Source organism: Malus domestica, chromosome 10 (assembly GCF_042453785.1).
Source record: "Malus domestica chromosome 10, GDT2T_hap1".
NCBI classification, from domain to species: domain Eukaryota; kingdom Viridiplantae; phylum Streptophyta; class Magnoliopsida; order Rosales; family Rosaceae; genus Malus; species Malus domestica.
In genome coordinates, this window is record NC_091670.1 from 43514726 (window position 1) to 43542189 (window position 27464).

Genomic DNA, 27464 nt, shown 5'->3' on the forward strand with positions numbered 1-27464 from the left:
AACTTCTTTACCACTACCACTGCCATCTTCGCCACCATCACTGACTCCTTCACCATCGTCACCATCACAAGCACCAACACCACAATGATCACTATCACCATATTCCCTACATTTTGTCCATTTTAGTCATTATCCACAATTAAAACAATTTTGCATAAAAGATTGTGAGAATATTTTTTACACGCTAAATACTTTTAAAGTTATAATTTACCAAATACGTATTTGTTTTACATTACAATTGATTATTCTCAATGCACAACAAAAGAAAAAATAAAATCACATTTGATTAATAGAAGTTAGACAAGATAGAAGGGGTTGATTTTGTTACTAGTTGGAAAATTGGGCTTACTAGCCCTTTTACAAATACACAAATCAAAATTAGCTATGCTTTCAAAATGCAATTTTATTAGTCATTTTTAACCAAAATACCTTTCATATTGTTTCAGTAATCTACTAATTTTGTGTCTATATTAACATTATGCGGATAATGAAGATATTTTAGATTTTTTTTTAGAGAGAATGCTTACTTTTGGTTAGTGAGTTTGTAAAGAGGGTATTAAGCCCAATTACCCACTTAGTTTCGTACTTGGGTTCTTCCCCCGAGGAAGGATCGTGGCCTAAAGTCTCGTCTTTTTCAGCTCTTTTTATACTTCGGTTGGTGCTACCGCTTGTCCCTCTCTCCTTCTCTCTCTCTCTCTTTCTTAAGACCAGAGACCAAACCATCTTTCTGTCTGAGAAATAGAGTCATTTTCTCCAAAACTCAGACCTCCTTCCTTGTTCTGAATTCTTTTGAATTACTACTACCACAGACAGAGGCGACACACGCAGAGGAGAGGTGAGGAGAGGAGAGATCAAAGTTGGGAAATTGGAATATGATGGAGGAGACTAGATCCGTCGTCCGAGTTGGGTAAGTCTCTTCGCTTCTCTTCTTCTTTCACCAATTCTCCAATTCTCCTAAACAAACAAACAAATATGAATGAATTGAATATAAGCATAATTTTCCTTCTCTCTAAAATCTGAATTCATAATAATATTTAGCAGCTTACTTGTTTATGAAACCCTAATTTCGGTGACATTTTGGAATGAGATTGTGACGCAGCCCTTGGTCCTCCGTGCCAATCCTAAACTCGCTGCCTTTCGAAAGATTAAAATTTTAATATTTCAATACTTTCAAGTGTTGTAGAATAGTCATGAGAGATGGATAGATAGCTCTACCACAATCTAGTTGCCATGCTTCCCTTTTTGCAGGCTTATATTCAAGTTTGACTGTTTATTTCTTATTTACTGTAAAAGAATATATAATTCACAGAATTTTAGTAAATGATGATTCCTTTTAAGAATTTTAAGCTACTTATTTGGAAATTTGGCATGAAATTATTTCTCTCATCTGATTGATGTGTTAGATAAGGTTTTAGTCGGTATGAGTCATTAAATTTTCTTTCTTTTATTCTTTACTTTTGTGCATTATGAATTTTTATGGCTCTCTTTTTCATTTGTTTTTAGGTATATAAATGGCAACTGTATCTACTAAAGGATGTTCCTAGTTCAGGCTTAGTCTGCAACAACTTTGTTGTTCATGGTTAACAGTTTGACAGTGACATCAACACAATGGATCTCGTCAGTGGAGGAAACAGTCTCAACAATTCTAACCTTGCCTCAAAACAGCGATTGCGTTGGACGCATGAGCTTCATGAACGCTTTGTTGATGCTGTGGCACAACTTGGTGGCCCAGATCGTGAGTCACCCTCAACTTTTATCTGATCAACTGGGATTTGTTTTTTTTTTTTTGGTTGGTCGTCGCATTTATCTGATGCGAGGGAATTAAACTATATATAAGTCGGAGGTGATATTTATGAAGGAAAATTTTGACCCTGTTTTGTACTTAGGTAGACGAAATCTTGACTTGACTTTACATTGTTTTTCCATAGTTTCATCAACTACAATGTAATTAACTATTTCTTGTACCAGACGTATATCTAATAGGTTTTCTTGTCCTGGGCTACTGAGCAATCTCTCCTATTGTGTGAAACCATAGAGAAAAAAATCAGGTTAATTTTCCATTTAACTGAGGGAAGAGCAGTTTTTTAATTTGTTGATAGTGTTTTTCAGCTCACAATTCATAGTGAATTCCAACACAGACCCATATTGACCTTCCAGATATATCATATATGATTCTTTGGATAAAAATTGGTCCCAGGTTTAAATCATACTTTATCATACATATGTGGCGTATGTAATATGTTTGAGAACTTGGTTGAGATCAGAAGATGATATTTTGCATGACCAAAGATCTAAGATAGATGCATTATGACCTAGGGATTTCTGAGTTCCAATAGAGGCATCAGGCATCTGTCCACTTTCTGTAGTGATATTGTTTATTTAATCTTATGTTATTTCCTTTTAATCTTTTTCTAGGTGCTACGCCCAAAGGTGTGTTGAGAGTGATGGGTGTACAAGGTTTAACCATATACCATGTAAAAAGCCATTTACAGGTATGTAAAAATACCTTCTGTGCAATGCTTGACTTTTCCTTTATTTTCTTCTTATTTTTGGCGGGTGTGAGGAGTGAGGATACATTTCTTTCTCGATGGTGTTTCCTCTAATATCGCTTGTGTGATGCACTCAGAAATATCGACTTGCAAAATACCTACCAGACTCCTCATCTGATGGTAGGTGAACTTGATTCTTTCATGTTAATTATTTGTGAATTCGGATTCCATATTAGGCAGGTCCTCTATAGTGATAAAGGCTTATCAAAGATGAATTATTATTGGACCCTTATTGTGATTCTCTTCACATGTTATGCAAGGGAAAAAAGCTGACAAGAAAGAACCTGGGGATGTGCTTTCCAATTTGGATGGTTCACCGTAAGTAGATCTGCCTTTTATATTCGGCATTTCTTTCTGTTATCAGCTAAGATATGGGCCATGTCAATCAGAACCCTGTATTCTATTCTAAAGGAACCTGAAGTCAAAGTTTAAAATTGAAGGATTCATATCTAGTTCACTGTTTTTAAGCCACATGGAGCATACAAAAATAGAATATTACTGAATTATTATTGCATGTGAAACTATCAGTTTGTGTAAATTGTCAGTTTGGCTGATTGATGTGAGGAAGTATGTACTGTTTCTGTTCACAGTGGAATGCAAATCACAGAAGCACTCAAGCTGCAGATGGAGGTGCAGAAGCGACTACATGAGCAATTAGAGGCATGTTTTCTCGACCGAATATAGATTCCATTAAAATCATGTATTGTCACCAGGTTGTACATTTATCAACGGCATATATATGTTATCCACTTGAGATAAGAAAAATGTCTATTCAATGAACAATTTGAAAAAAAAGAAATGATTTTGCAAATGGTTTTTATCTTTTCTTTGCTACAAAGCATTATATCGCTTAAAGTATATACTTTTCACGATTATTGTTGCCACTCAAAGTTCAAATTAGCTATTTCGGATTCACCTATCTTAAAGCAATGTACACCCTAAAAAATGATGTTGATAGTGTCAGAAATCCTTAGCAAGATTGAATGACCAAGTTCTTGGATAGCAAAGAGATCAGTTAAAACCGTCTCCTACCCAACTACCATACTATAAATTTTGCTGCATATGCATAGAGGATAAAGGGGGAAGGGGGAAAGGTCTAGTTTGTTCAGACCAGCATGGGCTGATAAGCTGAACTCATGAATGCCCAACAGGTACAGAGACAGCTACAGTTACGGATAGAAGCCCAAGGTAAATACTTGAAGAAAATTATTGAAGAGCAGCAGCGACTTAGTGGAGTTCTTTCAGAAGCACCTGGCTCTGGGCACCTAGCTCGTTTGTCAAGTGACAATTGCCCAGAATCTGACAACAAGACTGATCCTGCAACTCCTGCCCCAACCTCAGAGTGCCCCCTCCAAGACAAGGCCGCCAAGGAATGTGCGCCAGCCAAGAGCATTTCCATTGATGAATCTTTCTCATCGCATCGTGAACCCTTAACTCCAGATTCAGGTTGTCATGTTGGTTCTCCAGCTGAGAGTCCAAAAGCAGAGAGGTTGACAAAGAAGCTACGGGTTAACATAGGTGAAGCATTCACTGATCCAGAAGCGGTGCTTACACACCAGATACTAGAGTCGAGCTTAAACTCTTCCTACCAGCAAGGACATACAGCTTTCCTGCCTAGGGAGCAGTTTCATCCCTCATCCGGGATTTCATTCAGGAATGAAAATCAATTGGAAAAAGATGCAGGCAGTGACATGTAGCTTAGTACTGTAGAGTTTTCAATGCCTCTGAGTTTCCTTGGGAGATATGTCTCGACTCTAATCAAGTGAAAGAATATTGCTAATTACAGGTGTGCTGCATCAATCAGGTTCAAGCTTCTAGCACATCAGTGAACTCTGTGCCTTATTTAGATGGAGTGCATTGATGTGATCAACGGTTGGAATTAGTAACTCTACTGCAATATGATTACTATTTACTACACAGCTCCTTGTTTGTGGCCAGATAGATATTCTTTAGATGCGTTTTCTGATTTCCATCTTCGGATATTCTTAGCTGACCTTAGTTACTTAAATTCAAATATCACAACCAGAACTAAGAGCTTTGGTTGGGATTGCCTCTGTAGGAAATACTACAGAGGGTGCTAGAGCCTAGAAGTGCTTTTGTTAGAAAGTCGAGCGCCAAAATGTTTTGAACTTTCAAGAGTAGGCCTCAACACGCAGTGCGACGGATTGGGTATGCCTAAATTCCTTAAATTATTGATGGAATCATGCACTCTTTAACAGATTCTATCATGTCATGTATGTTAGAATACGTGCGGATTTTAAATATACTGAATCTTACTTAAGAAGCCTGGCAAACCCCAAACAAGAGAATTTTCAACCAAATCAAGGCAATATAGGCAACATAGTAAAATACGGGACTTGTATAGTATCTAAATGTATAGTATGTGAAAAATACGCAAGTGTAGTGTCAGGCAACTTTAATAAAGGAAACCTTTGAGATATTTTCAGGAGGATCCTCGCAGGATTCTCCAATCACATCTGTTTATCATACATCGTGTGGTCAGAAATCATTGTAATTTTTTTTATTTAAAATTGAATATAAACAGTACTTAACAAAAATTAACCACATGATATACGATGAACGGATGTGATTGAAGGATCCGACGAGAATTCTGTCTCTTAGAAATTTGGCCATAGCCTGGGTCTTACTGTCGTGCAGACGTTTTATTAGAGTAAATGTAAGAAAAAAAAAGTCAAAGAGAAGCAGGTGAAAGTGAAAGCAGCGGAGGGGGTTAGTAAATTTATTTATTTATTTTTGTAGCCAGCAAATTGCAACAGCAAGTCCTGCCAAACGAGCTGAACCGATCCCGCCACCTTGGTGCCCCCACTTGGGTTACAAGCTAGCGCGACTTAGCTCGGCGAGGGGGTTGTTAAAATTTGAATTAGTCAGTTTAAAAGTAATTTCTCATCAGTGGGTAATATGGGAAGTTGCTTTGTAGGATGGGAGGCATCAGTAGTGAGTGCGGGAGTAGCGAGAGTTCAGAATCTGACATGACAAACTGTCGCGGGGTGGCCGCAGCGAACCTGTTCATGTTAGTCCTCCTATGGCCCAACAGATTCCCTCCGCATTGCCGGCATCAGTAGTAAGTGCGGGAGTAGTAAGAGTTCAGAATCTGACATGACAAACTGTCGCGGGGTGGCAGCAGCGAACCTGTTCATGTTAGTCCTCCTATGGCCCAACAGATTCCCTCTGCATTGCATTATGGTACTGGAACGCCACGTGAGAGGGAGACGGAGGGCAATAGGAACCCGATACTGATAGATCTTCATGGAACCCTTATGTGACACGAAAATGGCACGCAGAAATTAGAACAGGGCCATGACAAAGAAATAAGAACAGCACCAATCAATGATTTTAAACAAGAAGGAAAAAAAAAAAAAAGGATTTAACAACCCATACAAGGTTGAAGAATCCATCACCAACAATACGGTAAAACAACTGTAGCTACAAACACTTCTATACTACAGAAGTCACTAAGTGGGATGTCTGCAATTTTTCACTCGCTTTCTGATGCAAAGACGCAGTCGTTTGCTCAGGGCCTCTAACTTTTCAAATTTCTCACTCTTGGTCTTCTTTGGAGCAACGAGAACTTTCTTCTTTTTCTTTTCCTCTTTTCTTAGCTCTGATGATTTTTGTTGAATGCATCGAAGAGGCATCGCAAACACCTTAAGGTTCTTCTACAATCAAAAGGGACAACTTACAATCATGAAACATAAACTTGGAAATATATTTTTTAAATCCTTTGCAGTGCGTGAAGAATGTGCAATAGTATGTAATGTATAATTAACTTTCCAGTCGATACAAATATACCAGAAACATACATGTACCCATTCTTTAAGTGACCAATGTACCTAAAACATCCTGATAGAATATTTCCCATTCTTCAGTAAACTAAACCCATACGCCATAAGAGCCAGGATCCAGGTCTAGATGAGTCTATAACATTACATTACCACCTTAATTCATGCTGACAAGTCCCACGGAACAGAAGCTAACATTAAATAAAAACTTTTAAGTGGTGTGTGAAGAAAATAAAAGTCTCTACAGGAATCTGAATTATGAACAGAGGCATAGGTTGGGTGTTGGGCGTTGTGTGAGAAAGAGAGACCTGATGACTGCTGCCAGCAGCTGTGCAATCAGCAGAAGATTCTTCATCACTGCCTCCTAATGAAGAGCATCTGCCCCAACTCTCCCTGTTTGAGCTTGTATATGAACAACATTCTACATTCTCACCATTAGTCTGCTCCTGTAAAACCATAACTGCAGTATTTCAGTATTACAATCTGTGAAGCAGACAAGTTGAAAAGTCATATGAGCCGCGAGTATGATCTATCTTTTAATACAACGTATACTGAATTCTTCTTGACTTAAAAAGCACTTCATCAATACATGAACACACAAAACTCCATTGGAACAAGAAACTATCATCTGCATTACCAAGCTAACCAAAAACCATTGCCAATCCATGGTTTTCTACTCTGATGCCTGACCTCAATTGAAAAGATGGGGAAAAAAAAATCTAAAAGTTTACGTCACCTCTAAATGTGATGGTTTGTGACTGTTAAGTGTGTCAGCTTCATCATTCACAGAATCCTGCATTCTCAATAACAAGTATGTTACAGAATGACTCAATAAAATGGAGAATATGGAGAGAAACGGTAAAAAAAAAACTAAAAGAAAAAAAGTACATACAACAGCAGTAGTCGCTGGTGCAAATTCATAAAGAAGTTTGCCCACACATTTTGTGGTTGAAATGGCAGGAGGAGCAGAAGATGAACTTGCCACGTCAGTACCCGCAGAATGAACTCCAGTAATGATCTCATATAACAAGCCCTACAAAAGGGGTGGGGACATATTCATTTTAGTGCGGGAAATTATGTAACACTCTATGGTAGTGGAGCTCTATTTCCCAATCCCAGATAGTGGCTATGACTTACGAGGCATAGTCAATGTAAATGGCTTTTTCAATTACATGAGCCATAACAAAATGCTGACAACTGATCATTGTTAAAATATTATTGTGCAGCACCTGCCTTAAGCACAGGATACCGCTGAATTATAACTGGGAAGCCAGCCGTAGAGTGCATAGAAGAATTTTCAGTGAACCTTATCATTTATGACCAAATGGGGATGAGGATGGTGATTGTGCATGTGTATGCGTTTGTTTTTTGACATTGAAACATAGCGTGGTCTATAACGCTTGAAGATTAGCTGTGCGTGGTGATGGTGGTGGTGGTATTGGTGGTGACTAAAAGGTCGTACCCAATGCACAAGGCTCCCGCTTTACGCAGGGTTTGGGAGAGGTGAATGTCGGCTAGCCTTACCCCCATTTATGGAGAGGCTGCTCCCAAGATTGGTGGTGACTATTATATAAAAATGATGCATGACTGCCACAAGCTCTAACTTCCATCCTCTCACTTTGATTTTGGGAGAAATGCCCTTTGGTTACGAAGTATCGATTTGAGCTACAGTCCATTGACACAAGGATTCTTAAAAGCATATGTACATTGGTTGGAGCGTCAGCTTGTACAATACTAGCAGTCATGATAACAAAATTGATGACCAATGGTAACACAAGAAGGTTTTCCACAATATATCATATGAAACAGAAATCACCTCATCCAAACCAGCACCAATCTTCAAATCCCCCAAACCATAATACTTGTCAAGCTTACATGAATGAGAAGACGTTTGCAGGGGATGGAGAACATTATAGAAGAAAATGGAAACTGAATCATAATAAAACTGTGGTCGAGAAGAGTTGTGATCACCATCGAAATGTATAATATTTTTGTCCCCCTGCAAAGCATCAAAGATGTATTTGTTTCTCACTGTATCAAGTGCAACATAGTACTTTAAGGTAAGTGTAAGATCCTTCAACGAGGGCAATACCGCATAAGACTTGTAAATGATGTCAGAATGATGGGTTTGGATGAATTTGTCATCCTTGGCATGTCCAAATAAAGCAGGAATGAATGTTTGGTTGCTACCTGCCAGTATTACACAAATGACCGAATTTAATATATAGTGGTAGATTAAGGTTCTTTTCAGAAAATAATATATATAGTGGTAGATTATACACACACGCTTATGCATATAAATGATCTAATGGCTGCAGAGAGTTTAAAAATAACAAGTATGGGTTCAGCATGTGTCTAACTCATCCCTAAGAAATGACACATTTATGATCTTCTTAGCTAAAATAAGGGACAAACTGATAGTGGCCCTGTAATGTGGTTCAATAATCCAGCCAACCCATTTATTAAGTCCCCTTTTAAGAATAATCTACTCAAAAGACCAGCCAATTCGAAAATTACAAGAAATGGATTTGTTTAGGAATGGGTATCATTCCCATTCTTGTATTTACTAACAATCAAGGATTTGAAGGGAATGCGTATGATTCCCATTCATGAGTTTACTAACAACAAAGGAATGGAAAAGTAAATGCATTTGGGTCTGTTTAATGGAAACACGATGTTTGGCTTTTTTTTTCTTTTTTTTTCTTTTTTGCAAGGATGTTCTTTTAAAGGCAACATAAAAAATAGACGTTCAAATTAGACTAGACAACAGAGTGGACCCCGCAATGTAACTTTTCAACTATTGTAAGAGATAGCTGGGAAGGGGGCTAATGATAACTCATCCAATATTAAGAAAACTATTAATATAGAAAGACCTGCAAACAATTAAGATCCATGATATCAAACTTTGCCTTCTTCTCAATTATCCGACGCATATATTGTACTGCCATCTTAACCTGGTTAAAAGGAAGAGATAAAGAAACTAAGGTTAAAAGGAAGGAGGGGTTAAGACTGGAGAGATGACATAAAGAACCAGAATGAATATAATTAATGCTTTATCAACCATGCAAATGCTAATAATTTCTTAAAAATGATACTGATATTGGGAATTTCAGGGGATAATTTTTATTTATTTTTATAAATAAACAATATTATTAAGAAGAAAAGAGAAACAAAGAGAATGGTCCAGAACACCACCACAAACAGAAAGCAGGGAAAAACACAGCTAACTGCAAAAGAGCTAAAACACCCAAATACAAACCATAAGGCTGACCCTATCTATTCTAAACAAATGAAAGAGAGAAATTCCCCTGAACTCAGGGGAAACCCAGGCCCAAAGGGCAGACAAAAACTGAACTCTGTCCCATAGCTTTGCCACCGCGTGAACCAACCCTTCATAACCTTAGCTTTCTTACCCTTCTAAACCAGAACATGAGTTTGGCTAAGAGAAAAGCAATACCTTGGAAGTACTCAAGTTATACCATCTTCCTGACCAGCTTCAACCATAAGCCCAAGGAAACCAGACAGTGAAGAAAAGAATGACCAGAACATTTCAAATCAGACATACACAAGAAGCACCATTGAGGTGAGAAACTAAACTAAGGTCGTCTTCTTGAACCATGTCACAAGTATTGACCTTAGCAAGGGCAACAAACCCTAGATACCCTAGATTTCCAGATCGGGCGGTAAGGAGAAAAAGAGCTTTTGGTGTCATGATTAGTGATGAGACCGTAGTAGGGTTTGCATGAATAATTCCCATTGGTTTCCAGGGTCCATTTTCCTTGAATCCCTCATAGAGGTTTGAAAATAAGCAGAGTCAAGCACAAAAGAGATGATTACTCCTCCCTCACATTCAAATTCATTCTGAACTCAAAATTTCAGTTCCTCTAGCCATTAGCAAGGTCCAAAATGCAAGAAATAACCATATTGTGACGACAAGCAAACAATTGTGAAGCCTTGGAAATCAAGATTCAAGTAAAGAGTTCCCCAACCACGTATCTTTCCAAAACTTGATTCTAGCACTTTTTTCCCACAAGAAAAAGGCAGTTCACAATGAAAAATTGTATCCATGGGAGATGTCCTTCCCTGGACTATGACATGGTCCACCATACGCAATGTTGGAGACTCGTCCGTTGTTTGAAATACCATGTTCTCTTTTAATCACATAATGCCATAATTCTTCCAAGCATATCAAAATCTCCACAGCCACTTATCGAGGACGGCTATATTTCTGGGGGTGGGGGGGGGTGTGATATCCACACACCCCTTTTTACTTCTCCCACACCCTTGTTAATTTCTGGCCATCAGATTCCCAACTCTCAGACCTCCCCCAATCCTACTCTTTGAAGCCATCTCCCACACGTGTCCAAACGAAACCTCTTATCAACTTCTCCCTCCTTGAAGCCTCTCCCATGGGAATCTTAAATAAGGATAGATAATAGATTGGAAATTTTCCCAAAGCATCATGGATTTGGCTAGATTGCCTCCCCTAAAAAGAAAAGTCGATTCCAGGTTTGAAGCCTTTTTTCTCAATTTTTTCAACCACCAGGTTCAGAACGAGATGGCTCTAGGATTCCTGCCTAAAGGAAGGCGCAATTATTTAGTTGGCCAAGCGCTGACTGTGCATCCAAGAGTTAGCCAAAATCTCCACAAAAGAGGCGTCGACATTAATGATGAAAAGAGAGGTTTTTGCCTTATTTACCTTTAAGCCCTGACTGCCCGCAAGAACACTCAAATAGCAGATGCAAGATTCTTCCAAACTAGACTGTTCCCTGGGAAAAAGAAAAAAATGTCATCTGCAAATTGCAAAGAAGTAGTCTCCATCCACTTCATCCCTTCCCATACGAATATCTTCAACTAATCTGAAGTCTGAACCTCTCACGCTCTCAATTAATCAGTTAAGGGCAACCACCATCAAGTTGAAAAGAAAAGCGGATAAAGGATTCCCTTGATAATAGACTCTACTTACTCAAAATTGAAAACTTAGTTGACCTAATACACCTATAAATCCATCTCCTCCATCTGTCTCTGAAACATTTCATCTCCGTCACAAACTCTAGAAAATTCCACTTGACATGGTCGTAAGCTTTCTCAAAGTCAATCTTGAAAACCAATCCTGTTTTCTTCGATGTAGTCTCTTTTACTGCTTCATTCGCCACCAGAATAGCATCAAGAATCTGCCTACCCTTCAAACAAGCCCCTAAAGCTTTAGAGATAATGACACGGAGCACTTCCTTAAGTCTTAGAGCTGGAACATTGGCAATAATCTTGTAAAGATCAAGTAACAAGGCTAATGGATCTGTAGTCTCCAATCTTCAAAGAATCACTCTTCTTCAACATTAAGCAAATATAGGCTTCATTCGTCGTTGTGCTAACCACCCCATTATTGTGAAATTCTGCCAGAACTCTCACAGCATCATCCTTGCAACGTCTCAAAGCCTTTGGAAACAGAAGAAGCCTAAAATGAAGTCCAAAATCTTTACTTTACATAAAGCCTCCACGCCCTCACCTCTATAATTTTCAAAAACCTTCTTGTTCATCTCCTGACCATTCCACCCAGAATACAGCTAAAGTTCAGCATTTCCATATCTTCGATCCCATCTCCACTTTCTCTACCACAAGGTCTTAAAACATCTCAGCCCATGGATTACCCCTTATTGAAGAAAGAGATTAGTACCTATTACATCCTTACGTTGCCTCTTTATTTTAGCTCCATATTATAAACAAATTATATAAAAAGAGTAGTTTCTCTCGTTCAAAAGTCTTGAATGTTATTTTGTAAGCTTGTGTTCGAATGTGCAGCTAACATGATATGCTACAGCCTGGCAAGAGATCATTTTTCCCATCTGTGTGAATAGGCGTCGAGCGTATGTGGCTGTATGTTACTGTATGTAGGTAGGTTGGCAGATACATTTGTATAATTATTATCCGATACAGATTTGGGTTGGCCACGTTGACCTTGTCTGGTTCTTAACTTAATTAGTGGTATCAAGAGTCAAAATTATATTTCACCAATTATGTCAACTACTAGTCCTGGCCATGCCATTTTCAATCTACAAGCTTTTATGCTCCAGCTGAAAAAAATTATTTTGCAGGAGCATTTGTTTATAGTTTTTGCAATGACGAATTTATCTTCGTAGTCTAGCATGCATCATACAATGTGGATGCTAAGAGAAATGTGTGTTTTTTTTTTTTTTGGGGGGGGGGGGTGGTGAAGAGAGAGAGAGATTGTACTGTAAATTTAGGAAGCCGAATCTTGTATACATCAACTAGTTCCATCATTAGAACATACAAGCTTGAAAAGGCACTATCCAACACCATTCCGGCAATGGAAGGGTCTTCTGCTCCATAAAGTAGGCTGCATTACACATATGAGGTTAATTACTTCAGGAGTTTAAAAAATATGTTTATGTGAATGCAAAATGTAGAAGTGTTTCTTTATGCTCGAAGAAGAATATAACTATCTTTGACCATCAAGCCAATACGAATTTTTAATGCAGTAACAAGTTGAAGAATCCCAGAAGACCCTTCCATATCTGAGTCAATGATACAAGTTAACCTAATGATGAGCCAACAAATGACAAGACGATGTACCATGTGACTGCACCCATAGATCGCCCCCAAAGACCTATACGCGAGATTTGCTTTTTGCTTCTTAAATATGAAACCACAATCTTAAGGTCATATCTCTGAGCAGGAAAGAAAAAATTACAAACTGCACAAAGTGAGAAAAGTAAGCATAAAGTAACAATGAAAGTTACACCATACCTCATGCCAACCAAGGCTTACATAGTTACCTTCAGATAATCCTGAACCAGAAAAATCAAGAGTAAAAACGGTGATATTTGATGGAAGAAGCATTACAGCAGCTTCATTTGCATCTGCCCGACACCCACTGCATTGTTGTCCATTACCACAGAGTCAGTTCTACCTCTTTGTCTATAAAGCACCTTTAACACTTATGTTCAATTATTTAAAACACACCAGAGCGCTGTGTAGGAGAAGTGAAAATAATGTATGATGTTCAACAATCTGTTTATAACCACAATGTATAGGTGGAACCCAAAACACACCCCAAGTGCATATAATCACATACACATTTACTTTGTTAAAAAGGGAAGAAAAAATTCTCAAATAATCATTACACACCTGTTTCCATGGCAGTATATAACACATGGAAGAGAAACATCATCGGGGAAAGGTGAAGGCAGATAATGACTACACCGCAAGGTATGGCCCCTAGCATTCGTAAGCTGCAAGTATTTAAAACATATAATCTAACATTGCTGCCAAGCGAAAACAAGAATGTTCTGATAAGCGGTAACTGGTGGCCATACTTGCCTCCAAAGTCCTGTCGTTTGTATGCTCTGCCTGCAAGCGTGAAATCCCTTTCCCAAAGATATTGATCTGGGTTATACTCTGCCCTGTTTACAACATTGCAGATGCGTAGAAATGAGCAAGGGAAAGACAAAAAAAATCACCAATATGAAGTTCAAGGTATCGTCTTGGTCAATGAAACTGAGACCAAGAAGCATCATGAGATGAGATGCATACCTGGGAGGGCGAATGACAAAATTAATGAACTGATGGATCATCTTGCTTCCAAGCGTCCCTCAAAGCTACTCCAACCCTTAACTCTGACAGATAACAAAATAAAAAAAGATAGCAGAGGATTCCTGACAAGTGAGAATCCCCTTCACTTCAAAATTCCCTCAAAAGTCCACAAAAAAAAAAGAAGCTAAATGAAATGCACAAGGAATTACATGCTTGGCCAAATCTGAGAAACTATTTTAGTTAATTATCATTAAGAAAGAAGAAAGGAACAAATATATGGAGGGAAAAGAAATCAAATTCAGAAATAGAATTCCAGATCTCATCACCCAACTCTTTATCTTATGAATGCAACTAAAGAGCGAATAAGAGCAGAGCTTTTTACCCTATGGCTATTGGCTATTGGCTATTGGCTATTGGCTAGGGCAGGAGCATTGCCCCGTGAGCAACCTCCAGAAACACCGTGAGCTCCAGAAACTAGCCGCAATTTCCCACTTTACAGTTGTATACAAAGAAACCCGGACACCTCGCCACAAATCATAAATCAAAACAAACCCACCCTCTTGCTGTTACTTTAATAATAATAATAATAATAGAACTAATGAAAATGATTTGAAAACTTTGAATTTAAACGATAAAGATAAAATAAATGGTAAACTGAATAGTACATAATTGACATTTTAGTGTAAAAATATGATTTTTCGTTAGAGTGAACAATATAGAGAGTTTTTCGTTAAAGTTCCCTTAATAATATACACATGAGAAAAATATGCTCGCAAGAATAAAAGTGAATCAAGCGAATTTATATAAAGTACATATTAATGAAATCTTCATTGTCAACCAAAAGATAATGAAAAAATATTTTTATCTTTTATCACAATAAAAAATTTAAAGACAATAATATAATTACACAAAACAAAATTTTGCATTTTTTGTTTAAGCCTTACTTACAGATGATTGTATCCATCTAATTTAAAAAAATAAAAAATAAAAAATAAAAAAAGAAAAAAGAAAAACCTCTCTCCCTACTCCCAGTTCTCTCTTACTCTCTCCTTTAATTTAAAAAACAAAAGTAAAATTTTTCATACACACTTTGTGTGTGGACATGTACTAGTGTAATAATAAAATAACAGATAAATTAGGTTTTCATCATTCATTTTCATTTCTCATTAATTAAAACTTTATTTATTTTTCATTTTCGATCAAGGTCTTTTGACTCATTATTTGAATATTAAATTATTTATATGTCAACATATGTTAATTTTAGTCACTCAATACTCTGGTCTGGTGGTATTCCTCTTTACTTGGAAATGAGAGATTTTGGGTTTGAATCTTGTGGATGGCGAATTCGATACCAAATTAGATTGCTCATTATGTGGCTTAGCTGAACTCCCCCTTCCCGTAATGTAAAAATATATTGATGTACTAAAAAACTTATGTCAATTTTGAAAATGAAAAACTTATTAATCATTTCCAAATATATGTTTTTAGTATTTTTCATATATTATTATTTTTACCTATTTTTCAAATTTGTACCAATATTCTTGTTAATTTCAATTTGTACCCATAAATTTAAATTTTTATTTGTACCTTTTTTTCAAATTTGTACCAATATATTTTGAATTTCAGTTTGCACCCATAAATTTAAATTTTAATACCCATATTTATTTTGCTGAATATGTGTACTCATGCTAATTACATGTATTTGTGTTATGTTTTATAATATATCAATATTTATTTTTTAAATAAATTAATAATTTTGTGGGTACATTATTTTTTTTGCTAGAACTATGTGAAGAATAATATTACTCTATTATTAATTTTAAAGTAATTATTATATTGTAAAAGTGTTATTTGAATTTGTTTAAATTTCATAATTCGTGGGATATTGAATGCACAAGTGCATGAGTAAAATCCCTCAAATGATGCTAGGGGCAGTAGTTTAATTAGGGACTAGAACCAAAATGACCCTAAAATAACTATAGATTGTTAAAAATAAAATAATAATAACCATGATAGTTAGAACTTTTGGATTGAAACTAGAAAAAAAGGAGATGAATGGCATACCTTATCTTCATTTGAAATATTACCTTTCGTTATAACCAATAATATACAATCCCATAATCAATTCGATTATACACCAATTCTACGTTAACTTCGATCCTTTCTTTTTGAGTGCATGGAAGACAAAGATAAAATGAATATTATTAAACAAAATTAGAGACGATTTTATACACTAAATAAAACAAATTAAATGAACGAAGAACCCATCACCATGTTAGAAGAGCACCAGGGGAAACAAAATTAAAGAGACTTTGTTCTACTGCCCATAGAATGCTATTTGAGTCAAGCCAAGATTTAATAAAACACCAAACGAAAATATATTACCCCTAAAATTTTATGAAGGACAACCAATATTAGATAGAGAAGTTCTCCACCAATTAAATATTCATATCTTTTCCATACGAGTGTGGAAGAAGACGGAGAAGTTCTTCGCTAGAACTGAGAATAGGATGGAAGAAACAAACAGACCAACAAGTAATAGAAATAAGACATGTAGAAAAGTAATCACAAAAGGCAATGTAATTGGACTTAGAAAGCATCCAACCTTTTGCCGTTTCGCAAATTCTTTTTTGGCTGCGTATATCAAGAGTGTTGAATTGAGATTTGTAAACCACAAGTAACTAATACTAGTAAACTGCCAAAGCAGAACATAGAGGAAGGAAGACTGTTTGGTTAAGCCACCCTCAGTTTGGTCATCATCAAGAACCACTTATATTGACTTCAAATTTTATAGATCAATATGAGGAGTTATATCAATCATAAGGATTATTTTGGTTAAAAAACTAAAAAAGAATAAAGAGTTGTTTTCTCCAAGGATAAAGAGTTATTTTCTCCAAAAGAAACATAAAGATTAATTTGATACTCTTTGTAACCAAAATTTCCTGCGACCGAAAAAATGTATGTAAACTACATGTCACAGTTCACACCCTCAATGTTTGGGTTATTTTCAAAGCAAGCCATGAGATTTTAATTATTTTCACATTGCACCCTGAGATTTTTAAAGCATATCAATTTATACTTTTTTTTGCTTTCTCATGGATCATTTGGATCTTCATTAAATTGATGACATGTTGAGTGTGGTGCTCGTGATATGTAAGTCGCATTTGTACCACATTAAATAAAGAACTCCTCAATTTAATGGAGAATTAGCTGTTCAATCAGACAAAAGATGTCAAAACCAACCAACCTCCTTCTAACTGAGCGTCGACTGCATCAGCATCACTTTACAATGTTTAGTATTATATCAGAACCGGTGGCAATCTCTACTAAACTTCAGAAAGTAAATCAATTAAAAATTCTAGCACCAATCAAACTTTGTCTTCCATGTAGCACACCGCCGGCACTTCCTTCTAGCACCAATCTAAAGCCTGCACAATTAGAATCTTTAGTTAAACTATTACTGCCAACCTGGAATTACAATTATTTTTTACCACGTAGAATTCTTTTGGATTCAGTAGAATGGAAATATTCTTCCAAAATGATGGAATTACCACGATTAAATTTATGACCTCCAAATTCCAAGAATTTTTCAATTGGATTTCTAAGTTCCTTTACTTATGAATCTGAACACAGGAATTAGTGTATGCTAATTTAAAAATTTTTACATTTCTCCAAATTTTATAGTTTATTTTCCTCATCCAAACACCAAGTTAAGAAAATTTCACAAAAGATATAAAGAGGTCGGATGATTGGACAAGAATTAAAATTAGCTACAAAGAGACCAACCAAATATCAAATATTCGAGATACTTCGCAAAATTTATAGACTGATACTTGGTTTTGATAACAAAGCTTACAGAGGTTTAGAGAGAGAAGGTAGAGAGAGAAGGTAGAGAGGGAAAACTGATATTTTCAATATTTCACTATGTGTCATAGAATTATTACAACATTTGTTTATATATAAATTCATCCTCACATAACTAACTCATCTAATACACATGTGACACATGGCACACATCTAATACATAACACTTGGCATAATCCTAAGCTAACCTTTATAGTCTAACAGGTTTCACAATGCCCTGCAGCTTCCACCCCCCAAGTCCTGCCAAAGTAAATGCCTGTAACAACAATGCAGGATTAATAAACAGTGAAGTAGAAAATCCCTACCTTATGTTTGGATGAGGGGCTTTCAAGGTACCAGGAATTAAGAGACTCAATTATTAAAAATGCACTACAAGGACCTTACAGATTAACTACTCAAACACTACAAAATACTACTACCAAAACACTAGAAATACACTACAAAGACACCAAACAAAGGTTTTTCAAGGTGCCATTTCAAAGTTCTATCAATTGAATTGCATCTGGTCATTTTCAAGTTCCTCTATTTAATTTTTGAATTGATTCCTAATAAATTTATCCTAAGTTCGATAAAAATTTAAAGTCCATTGTCCAAACGTAGTCTTAATGATTTTGCCCCAGATCGTATGACCAAAGCAGTCACAGGAAACTCCATTTTCTTCTTAATCTAGTAACATCAACTCTAAATTCGTTTACATCTAGTGTGAATAGCACAGCTGATCAGAAAGCAGAAAAGACAGAAAGGATGTTACACGAACCAATGTAATCTCTCCTCAACCTTTCCTTCTATGATTTTTGCATAACTTACAAGTCGCAGAAATGATGTTATAGACTTATGCATCCATAATTAAGTGTCAAATCTTAGGGAGGCTCTCAAAAGCCTGTCTGCTAATGTTAGGAATGGTGTGCCAACTGAATGGGTTATGTTCCAAAGGGACAAGTGCCATTTTGTTGAATTTTTTTAGCCAGTACTTCATGGCAGTTGTTTATGAGCCTAATGCGATAAGATGCTGCAAATGTCAACAGTGTTCTCCTTTATAATAAGTATCAATTAAACTCCAAATAAAAACCACTTTGAAGAAACCTATAGTTTTGGTCATCCATGTGTATTGCAATGCCAAAACATTGATCCAAAGATTGTTTAATATGTGTATATCACACATAAACGACCAGATGCAAGTTGATTATAGAAAATAAAAGATTAATGAAAGGAAAAATGGTTAACCTCATCCCAAGATTTCCCAGTAGTTTCAAGCAAAGCAGCATTGCAAGTCTTGAGTTCTATGGAGGCACCAGTGAACATTGAGGCTGCCTCCTCCCAACCCCTATTATGCCCCATGCACCTGTACAAATTGAACATGTTGTAATATTACAATTCCTCCATTTTGGCACAGGACAAATAGGTAGTGAGGCAGAGGTTACATGACAGTGAGTATGTCGTCCCTAGAATAGTTACAGATAATGTGTTGAAGGTGCTCAGCTGTCTGCCCGTCCATGGCGGCGATGGAATAAAAGCTGGAAATATAATGGACCTCAGCCTCCAAGAAGCCTCTGACTTGTTGCTGCATTATAGTAAGAGTCTCCCTAGTTCGCACTGCATTGCTACAGCCCAAACAGGCCAGCTAAGAAACCAAATTTATTTTCGGAAAACTAATAACAAGTGTATGCCAATGCCAGCTACTATTTCCACTCCTATGAATAGATAGTCATCCGGCACTCCAAAACAATGTTTTATCATGTTAAGTACTCCACAAGAAATTGCCATTGCCCTTAATTAGTAGTATAATATACTTTACCTAGATAAAATAAGCTGAGGAATCCAACCCAACTGTTGGAGTTTGAGAGAGACTTTGACAGCATCGGCTTGTCCTCTTTCACTCAGGGGGCGATCATGATCTATAAATTAATCATTTTCATATAATAATTCAATAAATAAATAGAATAATTTCTCTCTAGGTAATATGTAGTGAAAAAAAAAAGAAAAATATTAGAGAAACCTAACCTACCTTTTAGCGAAGGGTCTACCCAGGAACTGTTGGCGTGACGAAGCAGAATTAGGCGACGAGCAACGGATGGAGGAGGAGTTTGTTCAGAATCAGAAACAGCTTTGCTCTCCACTTCCACGACCAAAGGTGAAGATGAAGGCCTAGTACCACTGCTAGCGTTTCTGCGACGGATTGAACTTGAAGAGGCTCTGGGCCACTTGGGATTCGCAGCCGGTGGGAAAGAGAAACTATGCTGCTGAATATTCAAATTAATGCTATGGTTAAAGAGAGTTACCGCATTCATACTGCCAGATTCTCGACTATTAGTATTCAGTGAGAGTTGAGTCTTGAGAGCAAGCTGAGGACTGGGGAGGGACGGAGCTGACTGAAATGCTAAACGCCGCTCTCTCCCTCCAGTGGCTACTCACTCTTGGTTTCGGAGTCCGGAGGGTCACTTGTGTTTCCACGTGGCGCGTGTAGCTTATACTTTTATTTATTTTATTTTATTATTTTTTAATTTTTAAGTTCCACAAGTGACTGTTGTGTTTTTTTCTTTTTGGACAAACAAAGTAAATTTCATTTAAAGAAAAAACTAATACAAGATAAGGATAACTTCAAAAGAGAGTCTAAAATAGCCAAGCAAAAGCCCAACTCCATAAACCCAAACTATAATGAGGAGGGCCCGAAGTGAGCAGCCCATAGCAGCAACCAAATTGAAAAACCTAGACAACCATCTCAACCAAAACAGCCACACCACCACCGCAGATCCATCACCACCACCCGGAAGAAAGGCTAAAAAACCAAATGGATGAAAGGAAAATGGGGGTAGGCAAGCTACCCGCGCTGGGAGCGCTCCCATAATCCTACCAAATAGTGCAAAATGCACTTTTAAAGGGTAGTTGGTAGAAGATTCATGGTGAGGAGCGATGTTTGGAGAGGAATAAGGCAAATAAAATAAATATGAGATAAACTTATAGAAAATAGAGACCAAGCTCAGAGCAACTTGAGACACAAAATGCTCAAACAGAAAACAAACGAAAGCTAAATGCAAATACATATAAACTAAATCTCCAACCATGGTGGCTTGGAGAGGGAAAAACTGTGGTGGAGTTGGAGGAAAAAGGAGAGATGGGGAAATCAGGAGGAAAGAGAGGGAGAGAAGGGGAGAAAGTAAGGAAACAAGGGTGGAAAAAGGAGAAGAAGAAGGGCGAAAACCAGGGAGAGATGGGAGATAGTGATGAAATAAAGGGTGGACGAGAGAGGAAGAGAGAGGAGGGCGAGAAGGGAAGGGCTAGGTTGCCGCCGACCTCAAGCCAGAGCAAGAGGCCGACGACAAAGAAGGTTTGAGAGGTTTAGGCGCTTTACTTTGGGGGAGGGAGATGGCATAGAGTCATAGACTCATAGGCACCCCCAATCAATAATTGTCAATTATATAATAACTTGAATATTATTGTCCTAAGAAGTGGAGTTGTTCTTAATAGTTCGGGACTCAATTGCAGTTGCGTAGCGACGGTTGTGTTTGAGTTTAAAAGATTTCACCACCACGGCCTTGGTAAGTTGGAAAGAGAGTTGTGGAAAGGAAAATAATTTTGTGGTTTATGTGTAAATAAACATATTTTTGCTCAACATTCTTAATTGATGGCCATGCTTAATATTTTATTTATTACCGTTCAATGAGTTTAAATTTCAAAATTTATTTATTTAATAGACACATCTCAAAATTTAAAATCATTGACTAATAATAAGTAGGATTGTGAGTATTAGTACAATTTGAGAACGGTGAGCAAAAACGTTCCCATAAGGGGAAATGTTAATCCCTCCAACCTCTTGGTGTTCACTTTCCTTCCCCAGTAAACAAAATAAAAACATGAATTGATATGTTTTATCTACTTTCCCAAGAAAAGACATGGCAAATCATTTCTCATGAATTCTTTACTGGGTACTAAGCGCGTGATAAGGGTTTAGGGTTTACGGCCACCACTACCTGAGTTGGATTCGCCTCAACCCTGCCTTCAAAACCTTGGAATATGATCGTTCATCGAACGTCAGACGGCATCACGGCGTGGGTGCGCCTTTCACGGCCTTCGAGGGCTTTCCAACAATTTTGGTCATTTTCTGTCCACTTTTGGACTTCGTACAAGTGTAAACTTTCATCCTCGTGTTGATATCTTTCTACATGTAAAATTTGGTGAAGTTTGGTTAATGACGGAAATTTGATTCTAGATCACTACGCGCAGTGGCACGTGGGCAACTCTGGTGATATGAATTTTGGACAAGAGATGTTATCGATGCTCTGAGCCCATATCCAAGGTCCTTTTTAGAGATTTGATGCGATAGTTCAACTATTCAATTTTTGAATTAACTGTACTGTTGCTCAATTTTCGCAATTAACGACAATTCAATTGTTGGATCTTCGTGCTATTTAATGAGCATGCTATTTAGTGATTTTATGACCCTTGAGAACTTTGGAAATGAAATCCGACATTCGAATATTTTGGACTGAAGAATTTAGTGTTGTTGATCTTAGTGGGCCGACCCCACTTAGTGAGAAAAGACTTTGTTGTTGTTGTTGATCTTAGTGGAACCAATTTGATGACGGTTGACATTTTAATCAACGTGTCCATAATTATTCTGGTGTCTCGTTTATATATAGGATTCTAAGTTAAGACTTGTGTGTTTTCTTCTGCGTCATGCCTTAGTGCTTCGATCATCGAGCTAGGATTGCTAGTAGGTTGGACTTTAGGTGAATTGACTTTAATATTATGTGATAAGTATTTTGCTTATGAAAATTCCCTTGTTATATACTTTGTCTGCATAACATGAATTTACAAATGTGTTGTTATCTAGTCATTGATTTTTTTTGTAAAATGATATATTTATGTATGTTTGAAATGTTTGCGAACTAAGAGGGTTAGCAGAGGATCGTTGCCTTGGTATACTTTTTTTTTTCTTCTTGTTTCACGTGTGGATTTGATATCCTTGGAGTACTTCCCTTCTTTCTTATTCCATGAGAGGTTCTGGAATCTTGTGAACAATTTCTGTAAGTTCCATGAATGGTTCATGAACGCTCCTTTTGTACGGTTACATGAGAGGTTCTGGAATCCTACATTTAGTTAGATTTCATGAGAGGTTTAGGAACTCTGTGCATAGTTTCTATCCCGTTTCATGAGAGGTTTTGAAACCTTTCTTTGTGTATATTTGCTATCTGGTTCTATGAAAGGTCCTCAAACGCGGAACTTTATGACGTCACTGTAGCCCTATTTATTTTATTATATATATAAAAGAAAAACCGGTTGAATGCATGTGTAGAGCCAATCGAGATTTGTGAGTGAGAATTATTCTATATATGCAAAGGATTCTGAAATGTTTAAAATGAGATCGATTGACCGACCTTTTAAATTACATGTTGTATCTCACACGACCTTTGCAGCTTATCTGGGTTTTTGTTTTGCTCAGTGCATCATTCTCACGATAGGGAGATCATGGAACCCCAAGCCCAACCCCCCACATTCAAAAGAACACGACAGTAGGACCAAAAACGAAGAAAGAAAAATACTAGCTAGCTAGCTAACACAAATGACGTATCAAAACGACATCAACATTTCTTCGAGAATTCCTGTGCAAATGACATTGCTACCTCTTCAGAGAAGAAATAATTTTCAAGAACAGCAACATTTCGATTGGATTATCTGGCTTCTTAAGCTCCACTCTTCCACCTTAAAGCAGATGACAACATTGCGTTTTCAGTTAAAAGTTCACTGCATAGACACAAGCAGAATTGAGGTATGGCATACCTGCGTTGTATAGGTCTTAGACAGCAGATTTCCGCATTCTTCAATGAGAGCTCTTTCTCCACCAATCACTCTGGCTAGTTCCGAAATCAAATGTTCTGTATCTTCTGCCTGATCATCAGAAAAGCTTTCGTCATTAAAAGCAAAACATAAAAATAAAAATGCTAGACGCAGTAAGCCTTTATTACTCACCCACATACACTTTATTATGCACCTTGTAAACCTCGTTCTCCTTTTATCTAATTAATTAGCTTTGAAACAACTCACTCAATTTTTTATTTCCAGTCAATCTACTCTTAAGCACATACACTAATTTTCTTTCAAGTACCCAACCCAGCAAGGAAAACCTTTGTGAAATTGTTTACCCTCCCATTTTACCCATTTGTATCACAAGGTTCATGAAATTTTACCACTACACTGAAATTTTTTCTTGTCAGCTGTGCCATCACTTCAAATACAAAGTAAAATACAATACTATCCAGTTGTTGATGAGAAAGCAAAAGGTCTCGAATTTTCTTTACCTTTGGCAAAGATCGGTGAACATGGAAAACTATTATGTCCATCACTTCTATTGCTGAGCTCAGTGCCTCTTCTAACTCTCGTAGATTGGCCTGCAGAGTATATCTCATGTCAGTGTTACCATAAGTGAAGCAATACCCTAACACAAGTTATTGATTATACCCTAACACTGCCACTGCTTGGAAGTTGAACTGAGGCATTCAACAATGCTTGAGTTGCTTCTGCCAGAGAAACTGAATAATCCCCTTCAAGAGAAAACCACTGGTCCAAATATGGAATCTACGATAATGTTCATAGAAGTATGTAAGTTACAATCACCATTCTCTGTAAATATATAAACATATATAAACACGAGTTAAAATGGAATCTAAGATGATGTCAATGATATCTTACTGTCAGAAGAAGATAAAAATGCACAACAAACAGTTTGGTGCTCTTAGGTTTCTATGTAACTGCAGTCTTACTCTCAGACGATCACATTACACATAGTATTGGAAAATAAAATTGCGATCTGTCTGACTGTCACAACCGATAGCAATATCTCATTACTTGTAGGTTTTATTTATTCCACAGCTAAAATTTTCAGAAAACTGAACCCGAAAACATAGCTTGAAAAAGGGTCTAATTGTAGAAATCATATGTTCCATTGTGAAGAAAAGCATTATAGAAGAAGCCCAATTCTTCATGGATAATTTACTCTCATCATGAAAGATTTGGTCTTTACTATATTCTCGATCGCACCTTGAAGGGAGGTTACAAGGCAGACTGATTTAGGTTCAACAAGCAATATAAAACTAACAAATTGGTAATCAAGGATAGGCAATACAACATACTGAATGAGATCATCAAGCTAGAAGTCTAAAGCAATCAACAAACGCTGGCAAGTGGCAGCCTTACTTGAGCTTCAAGAATTGTGGATAAAGTCTTTGTTCTTTGCAAAATGCCAAGTTCTATCCGTTTCCTCTTCACAGAATCATACAGTTCAGCAATCTTTACAGCGAGAGAATAAAGTGTTCTCTACAAGGAAGTGGAGAAAAACATTTAATTTCACAAGATAAATAACAACTTATATTGAATGGTTCCACTGTTAATTGCACTGAGACATTTTGTGACATGTGGTTAAGTTGAGACAATACCGGTGTTCTAAGTAGTATACTATTGGCTCGACTCTGAAATTTTAACTGCAGTGAAATAGACTAACCTGGGTCTCTCTCTGCTGAGCTCGCACGGAAGCCTCTGCTCTTGCATTGGCATATCTCCACTGCAGATAGCGGTTGTGGAGCACTCTCAAGGAATGTACATCTTCTAGATGACTGGAAACTTTCTTTCCTTTCCTTATATCTGGGCCCAGCTTTGCAGTAGCACATGGTGGGACTGGGGGAAGGCATAGGCCACCCACCTTCCCTCTTTCACTGCCTTTGTCTGTCAGGAAGAATAAGCGGTCGGAACTTGATAATGACAAATTCAGAGAACGGGAGCAAGGGGAAGCAGAATACTTTGAAAAATCGCCACTGGCAACGACAGTTGCATTACCCCTACTGCTACTTTTCTCAGAGAGCTGCCTGCTAGAAACGGTTGGCAACAAATCGGCCTCAGGCATGGAAGAACGAATGTCAGGAAGACACCGTACGGTACAGCTTGGCGTTTGACTATGATTATTGACATCCGTGCAAGTGGTGTCACTCTCGGTAACTGGAGTGGCAGGCGGAGCGGGTAAAGACATCCCGCTGGCCTGCAAGAGCTTAGCAGCAGCTGTGGCAGTTATGTTGGTAGACCGCTGCTGAGTGAGTCTGACTCTCGACATCCTATCTAGACTAGCACTCGCCACTGGTGTGTCAGGTCTTGAGGGTGCGGTTTTTGGCAGATGCTGCTTCTGCTGCTGCTGGGTTTTGCCTCCTCCTCCTCCTCCGTTCTCTTTCAAAGGCTTGGCAGGACGCTGTTTCCTAAAATTAAGCATCTGGTCCGGTGGGAGAGGGGTTCCCCAGATCTGACTCTGAGTGTGAATGGAGGAGGATCCGGTGGGCCTGTTCTCGTCGGAGGAGCGCAAGGGCTCCAAGTCCAAGTGCCTCTGCCGCCTATTCACAGACGAAGACCGCTGCCTCGACTGAATTTCCGCCAGGGTCGAGGATGGAGTTAAGATGGTGTGTTGATGTTTAGGAAGTGGCGATTTGGAAGGCAAGGGATGAGGGAGATCGCCGGTGAAAGCCGCAGGAGACATGAACCTAGAGCTCACCTCCCTCACTCTTGGCCGCCTTTGAGCAGTCGGTGGTGGAGGAGGAGGAGGAGGATGGGGAGGAGCGCAAACTTCTGCGTCCTCTACGGTCAATTGATCCATGTTCCTCAGTAAATGCAGAAATCAATCGACGAAAGCACGTACAAGCGAATCTGAGAAGAAATTTGTGAATGTTAAAATTCACCTGGAGTCCCAATTTTCGAATTGAGGTTAAGCCCTTACCTTGTCCCGACCCCCGATTCCTTTTAATGAGCGCTTTTACAATATTTTGCTGACCCAGAAGCCTTCAAGTGAAAGAGATAACTAGCCGTTGGGGGTCAAGTCGTAACGGTTCAATTTTCAAAAGGCATTTTAAGGGAAGGGATCATTTAAAAAAACAAATTGAAGACACCACATAATCTCAACCATATGATTTCATTAAAGGCAAATATAACGGTTAAGATGATATTTTCATTTTTTCTGAAAATTGGGAATCTCTTCCCTTAAAGGCTTTCTCTATATATATAATGATTGTGGTATACGAGGAGTCTTATTTTTTCTATCTAAGATTATTTAAGTGTTTTAATTAATAAAAAGATTGAAATTAAATGATGTAGCTTGTCTAACTCATTTACCATCTAATATGGTAAAGAAATGTGTAAAATTGTGATAAAAATAACATTACTCTCTCTCTCTCCCTCTCTCTCTATATATATATAGGCTTTTTAAGGAAAGAGATCCCCATTTTTCAAAAAAAATGAGAACACCCTCTTGACCGTTAGATCTGACTTTAATGAAATTCTTTGGTTGAGATTAAATCATAGGCTGTAGAATCTCAACCACAAAATTTCATTAAAACTAGATCTAACAGTCAAGAGAGTCCCCATTTTTCTTAAAAAATGGATCCCTTCTCTTGAAGGCTTTATATATATATATATAGCCTAACTTAAGACATTTTATTTACACCTAAATAAATTACAACTTCCGTGCCATGCTACCTGTCCCACCAATTGCCGTGCAAGGCCTGAAAGCGAGTTCTTCCATTCCTCAACCGCTCCTCTATTTTAGGAGGCAGATTGTCTGCCCTCAACAATGACGTAGCTTAACCGTGATCGTACAACACAGGATCCCCTCCCCTCCTGTGTTGTGCGGTCACGGTTAAGCCACGTCAATACAGGAATGGAGGGGATGAGA

General features: G+C 37.6%; 3 protein-coding genes and 1 pseudogene across 6 annotated transcripts; 1 reads left to right on the forward strand and 3 right to left on the reverse strand.

Moving 5' to 3' along the window:
• The first annotated feature begins 586 nt into the window (after positions 1-586).
• On the forward strand, positions 587-4468 carry LOC103414537 (myb family transcription factor PHL7-like). Of its 2 annotated transcripts, none has more exons than XM_008352916.4 (7): positions 587-907; positions 1504-1735; positions 2416-2492; positions 2627-2669; positions 2810-2867; positions 3140-3209; positions 3701-4468. In XM_008352916.4, exons 2-7 carry the CDS (start codon positions 1609-1611, stop codon positions 4244-4246), a joined length of 921 nt encoding a protein of 306 aa, XP_008351138.1. In that variant the 5' UTR covers positions 587-907; positions 1504-1608; the 3' UTR covers positions 4247-4468. The 2 variants fall into 2 exon arrangements, with proteins under 2 accessions (XP_008351138.1, XP_008351144.1); XM_008352922.4 differs by having other exon boundaries at positions 647-907; positions 2819-2867.
• A 1386-nt stretch (positions 4469-5854) lies between these two features.
• LOC103414554 (uncharacterized) lies at positions 5855-14426 on the reverse strand (annotated as a pseudogene). Its single transcript, XR_011571999.1, has 14 exons — positions 14283-14426; positions 13901-14022; positions 13684-13770; positions 13496-13585; positions 13115-13241; positions 12941-13035; positions 12581-12704; positions 9206-9303; positions 8442-8535; positions 8166-8348; positions 7242-7382; positions 7086-7142; positions 6658-6795; positions 5855-6226 (listed from the first exon to the last, which is right to left on the reverse strand). The product of XR_011571999.1 is annotated as an uncharacterized protein (transcript).
• Positions 14427-17074: 2648 nt separating this feature from the next.
• On the reverse strand, positions 17075-20220 carry LOC114819315 (uncharacterized protein At3g52155, chloroplastic). Of its 2 annotated transcripts, XM_029087736.2 has the most exons (6): positions 19770-20215; positions 19560-19659; positions 19186-19365; positions 18989-19106; positions 17953-18020; positions 17075-17328 (listed from the first exon to the last, which is right to left on the reverse strand). In XM_029087736.2, the coding sequence occupies exons 1-5, from the start codon at positions 20050-20052 to the stop codon at positions 17955-17957; spliced, it is 747 nt and encodes a 248-aa protein (XP_028943569.1). In that variant the 5' UTR covers positions 20053-20215; the 3' UTR covers positions 17075-17328; positions 17953-17954. The 2 variants fall into 2 exon arrangements, with proteins under 2 accessions (XP_028943569.1, XP_028943568.1); XM_029087735.2 differs by lacking the exon at positions 17075-17328 and having other exon boundaries at positions 17790-18020; positions 19770-20220.
• Positions 20221-23069: 2849 nt separating this feature from the next.
• Positions 23070-26610, reverse strand: LOC103438312 (protein ENDOSPERM DEFECTIVE 1-like). Its single transcript, XM_029087737.2, has 7 exons — positions 26514-26610; positions 25260-26443; positions 24956-25075; positions 24221-24337; positions 24061-24150; positions 23543-23650; positions 23070-23464 (listed from the first exon to the last, which is right to left on the reverse strand). Exons 2-7 carry the CDS (start codon positions 26391-26393, stop codon positions 23408-23410), a joined length of 1626 nt encoding a protein of 541 aa, XP_028943570.2. The 5' UTR covers positions 26394-26443; positions 26514-26610; the 3' UTR covers positions 23070-23407.
• Between the last annotated feature and the right edge of the window lie 854 nt (positions 26611-27464).

What these genes read in the sequence shown, in the direction of transcription:
- LOC103414537 (XM_008352916.4), top strand. Translation starts at nt 1,609, where the DNA reads ATGGATCTCGTCAGTGGAGGAAACAGTCTCAACAATTCTAACCTTGCC. An exon ending in ACAACTTGGTGGCCCAGATC is followed by an intron (nt 1,736 to 2,415) that starts GTGAGTCACCCT and finishes ATCTTTTTCTAG; the next exon opens with GTGCTACGCCCAAAGGTGTG. An exon ending in GACTACATGAGCAATTAGAG is followed by an intron (nt 3,210 to 3,700) that starts GCATGTTTTCTC and finishes AATGCCCAACAG; the next exon opens with GTACAGAGACAGCTACAGTT.
- LOC114819315 (XM_029087736.2), bottom strand. Translation starts at nt 20,052, where the DNA reads ATGAATGCGGTAACTCTCTTTAACCATAGCATTAATTTGAATATTCAG. An exon ending in CCTCAGCTTATTTTATCTAG is followed by an intron (nt 19,366 to 19,559) that starts GTAAAGTATATT and finishes TTTGGGCTGTAG; the next exon opens with CAATGCAGTGCGAACTAGGG. An exon ending in GACGACATACTCACTGTCAT is followed by an intron (nt 19,107 to 19,185) that starts GTAACCTCTGCC and finishes CAATTTGTACAG; the next exon opens with GTGCATGGGGCATAATAGGG.
- LOC103438312 (XM_029087737.2), bottom strand. Translation starts at nt 26,393, where the DNA reads ATGGATCAATTGACCGTAGAGGACGCAGAAGTTTGCGCTCCTCCCCAT. An exon ending in CAAGCAGTGGCAGTGTTAGG is followed by an intron (nt 24,151 to 24,220) that starts GTATAATCAATA and finishes TATACTCTGCAG; the next exon opens with GCCAATCTACGAGAGTTAGA. An exon ending in TTCACCGATCTTTGCCAAAG is followed by an intron (nt 23,651 to 24,060) that starts GTAAAGAAAATT and finishes TCTGATGATCAG; the next exon opens with GCAGAAGATACAGAACATTT.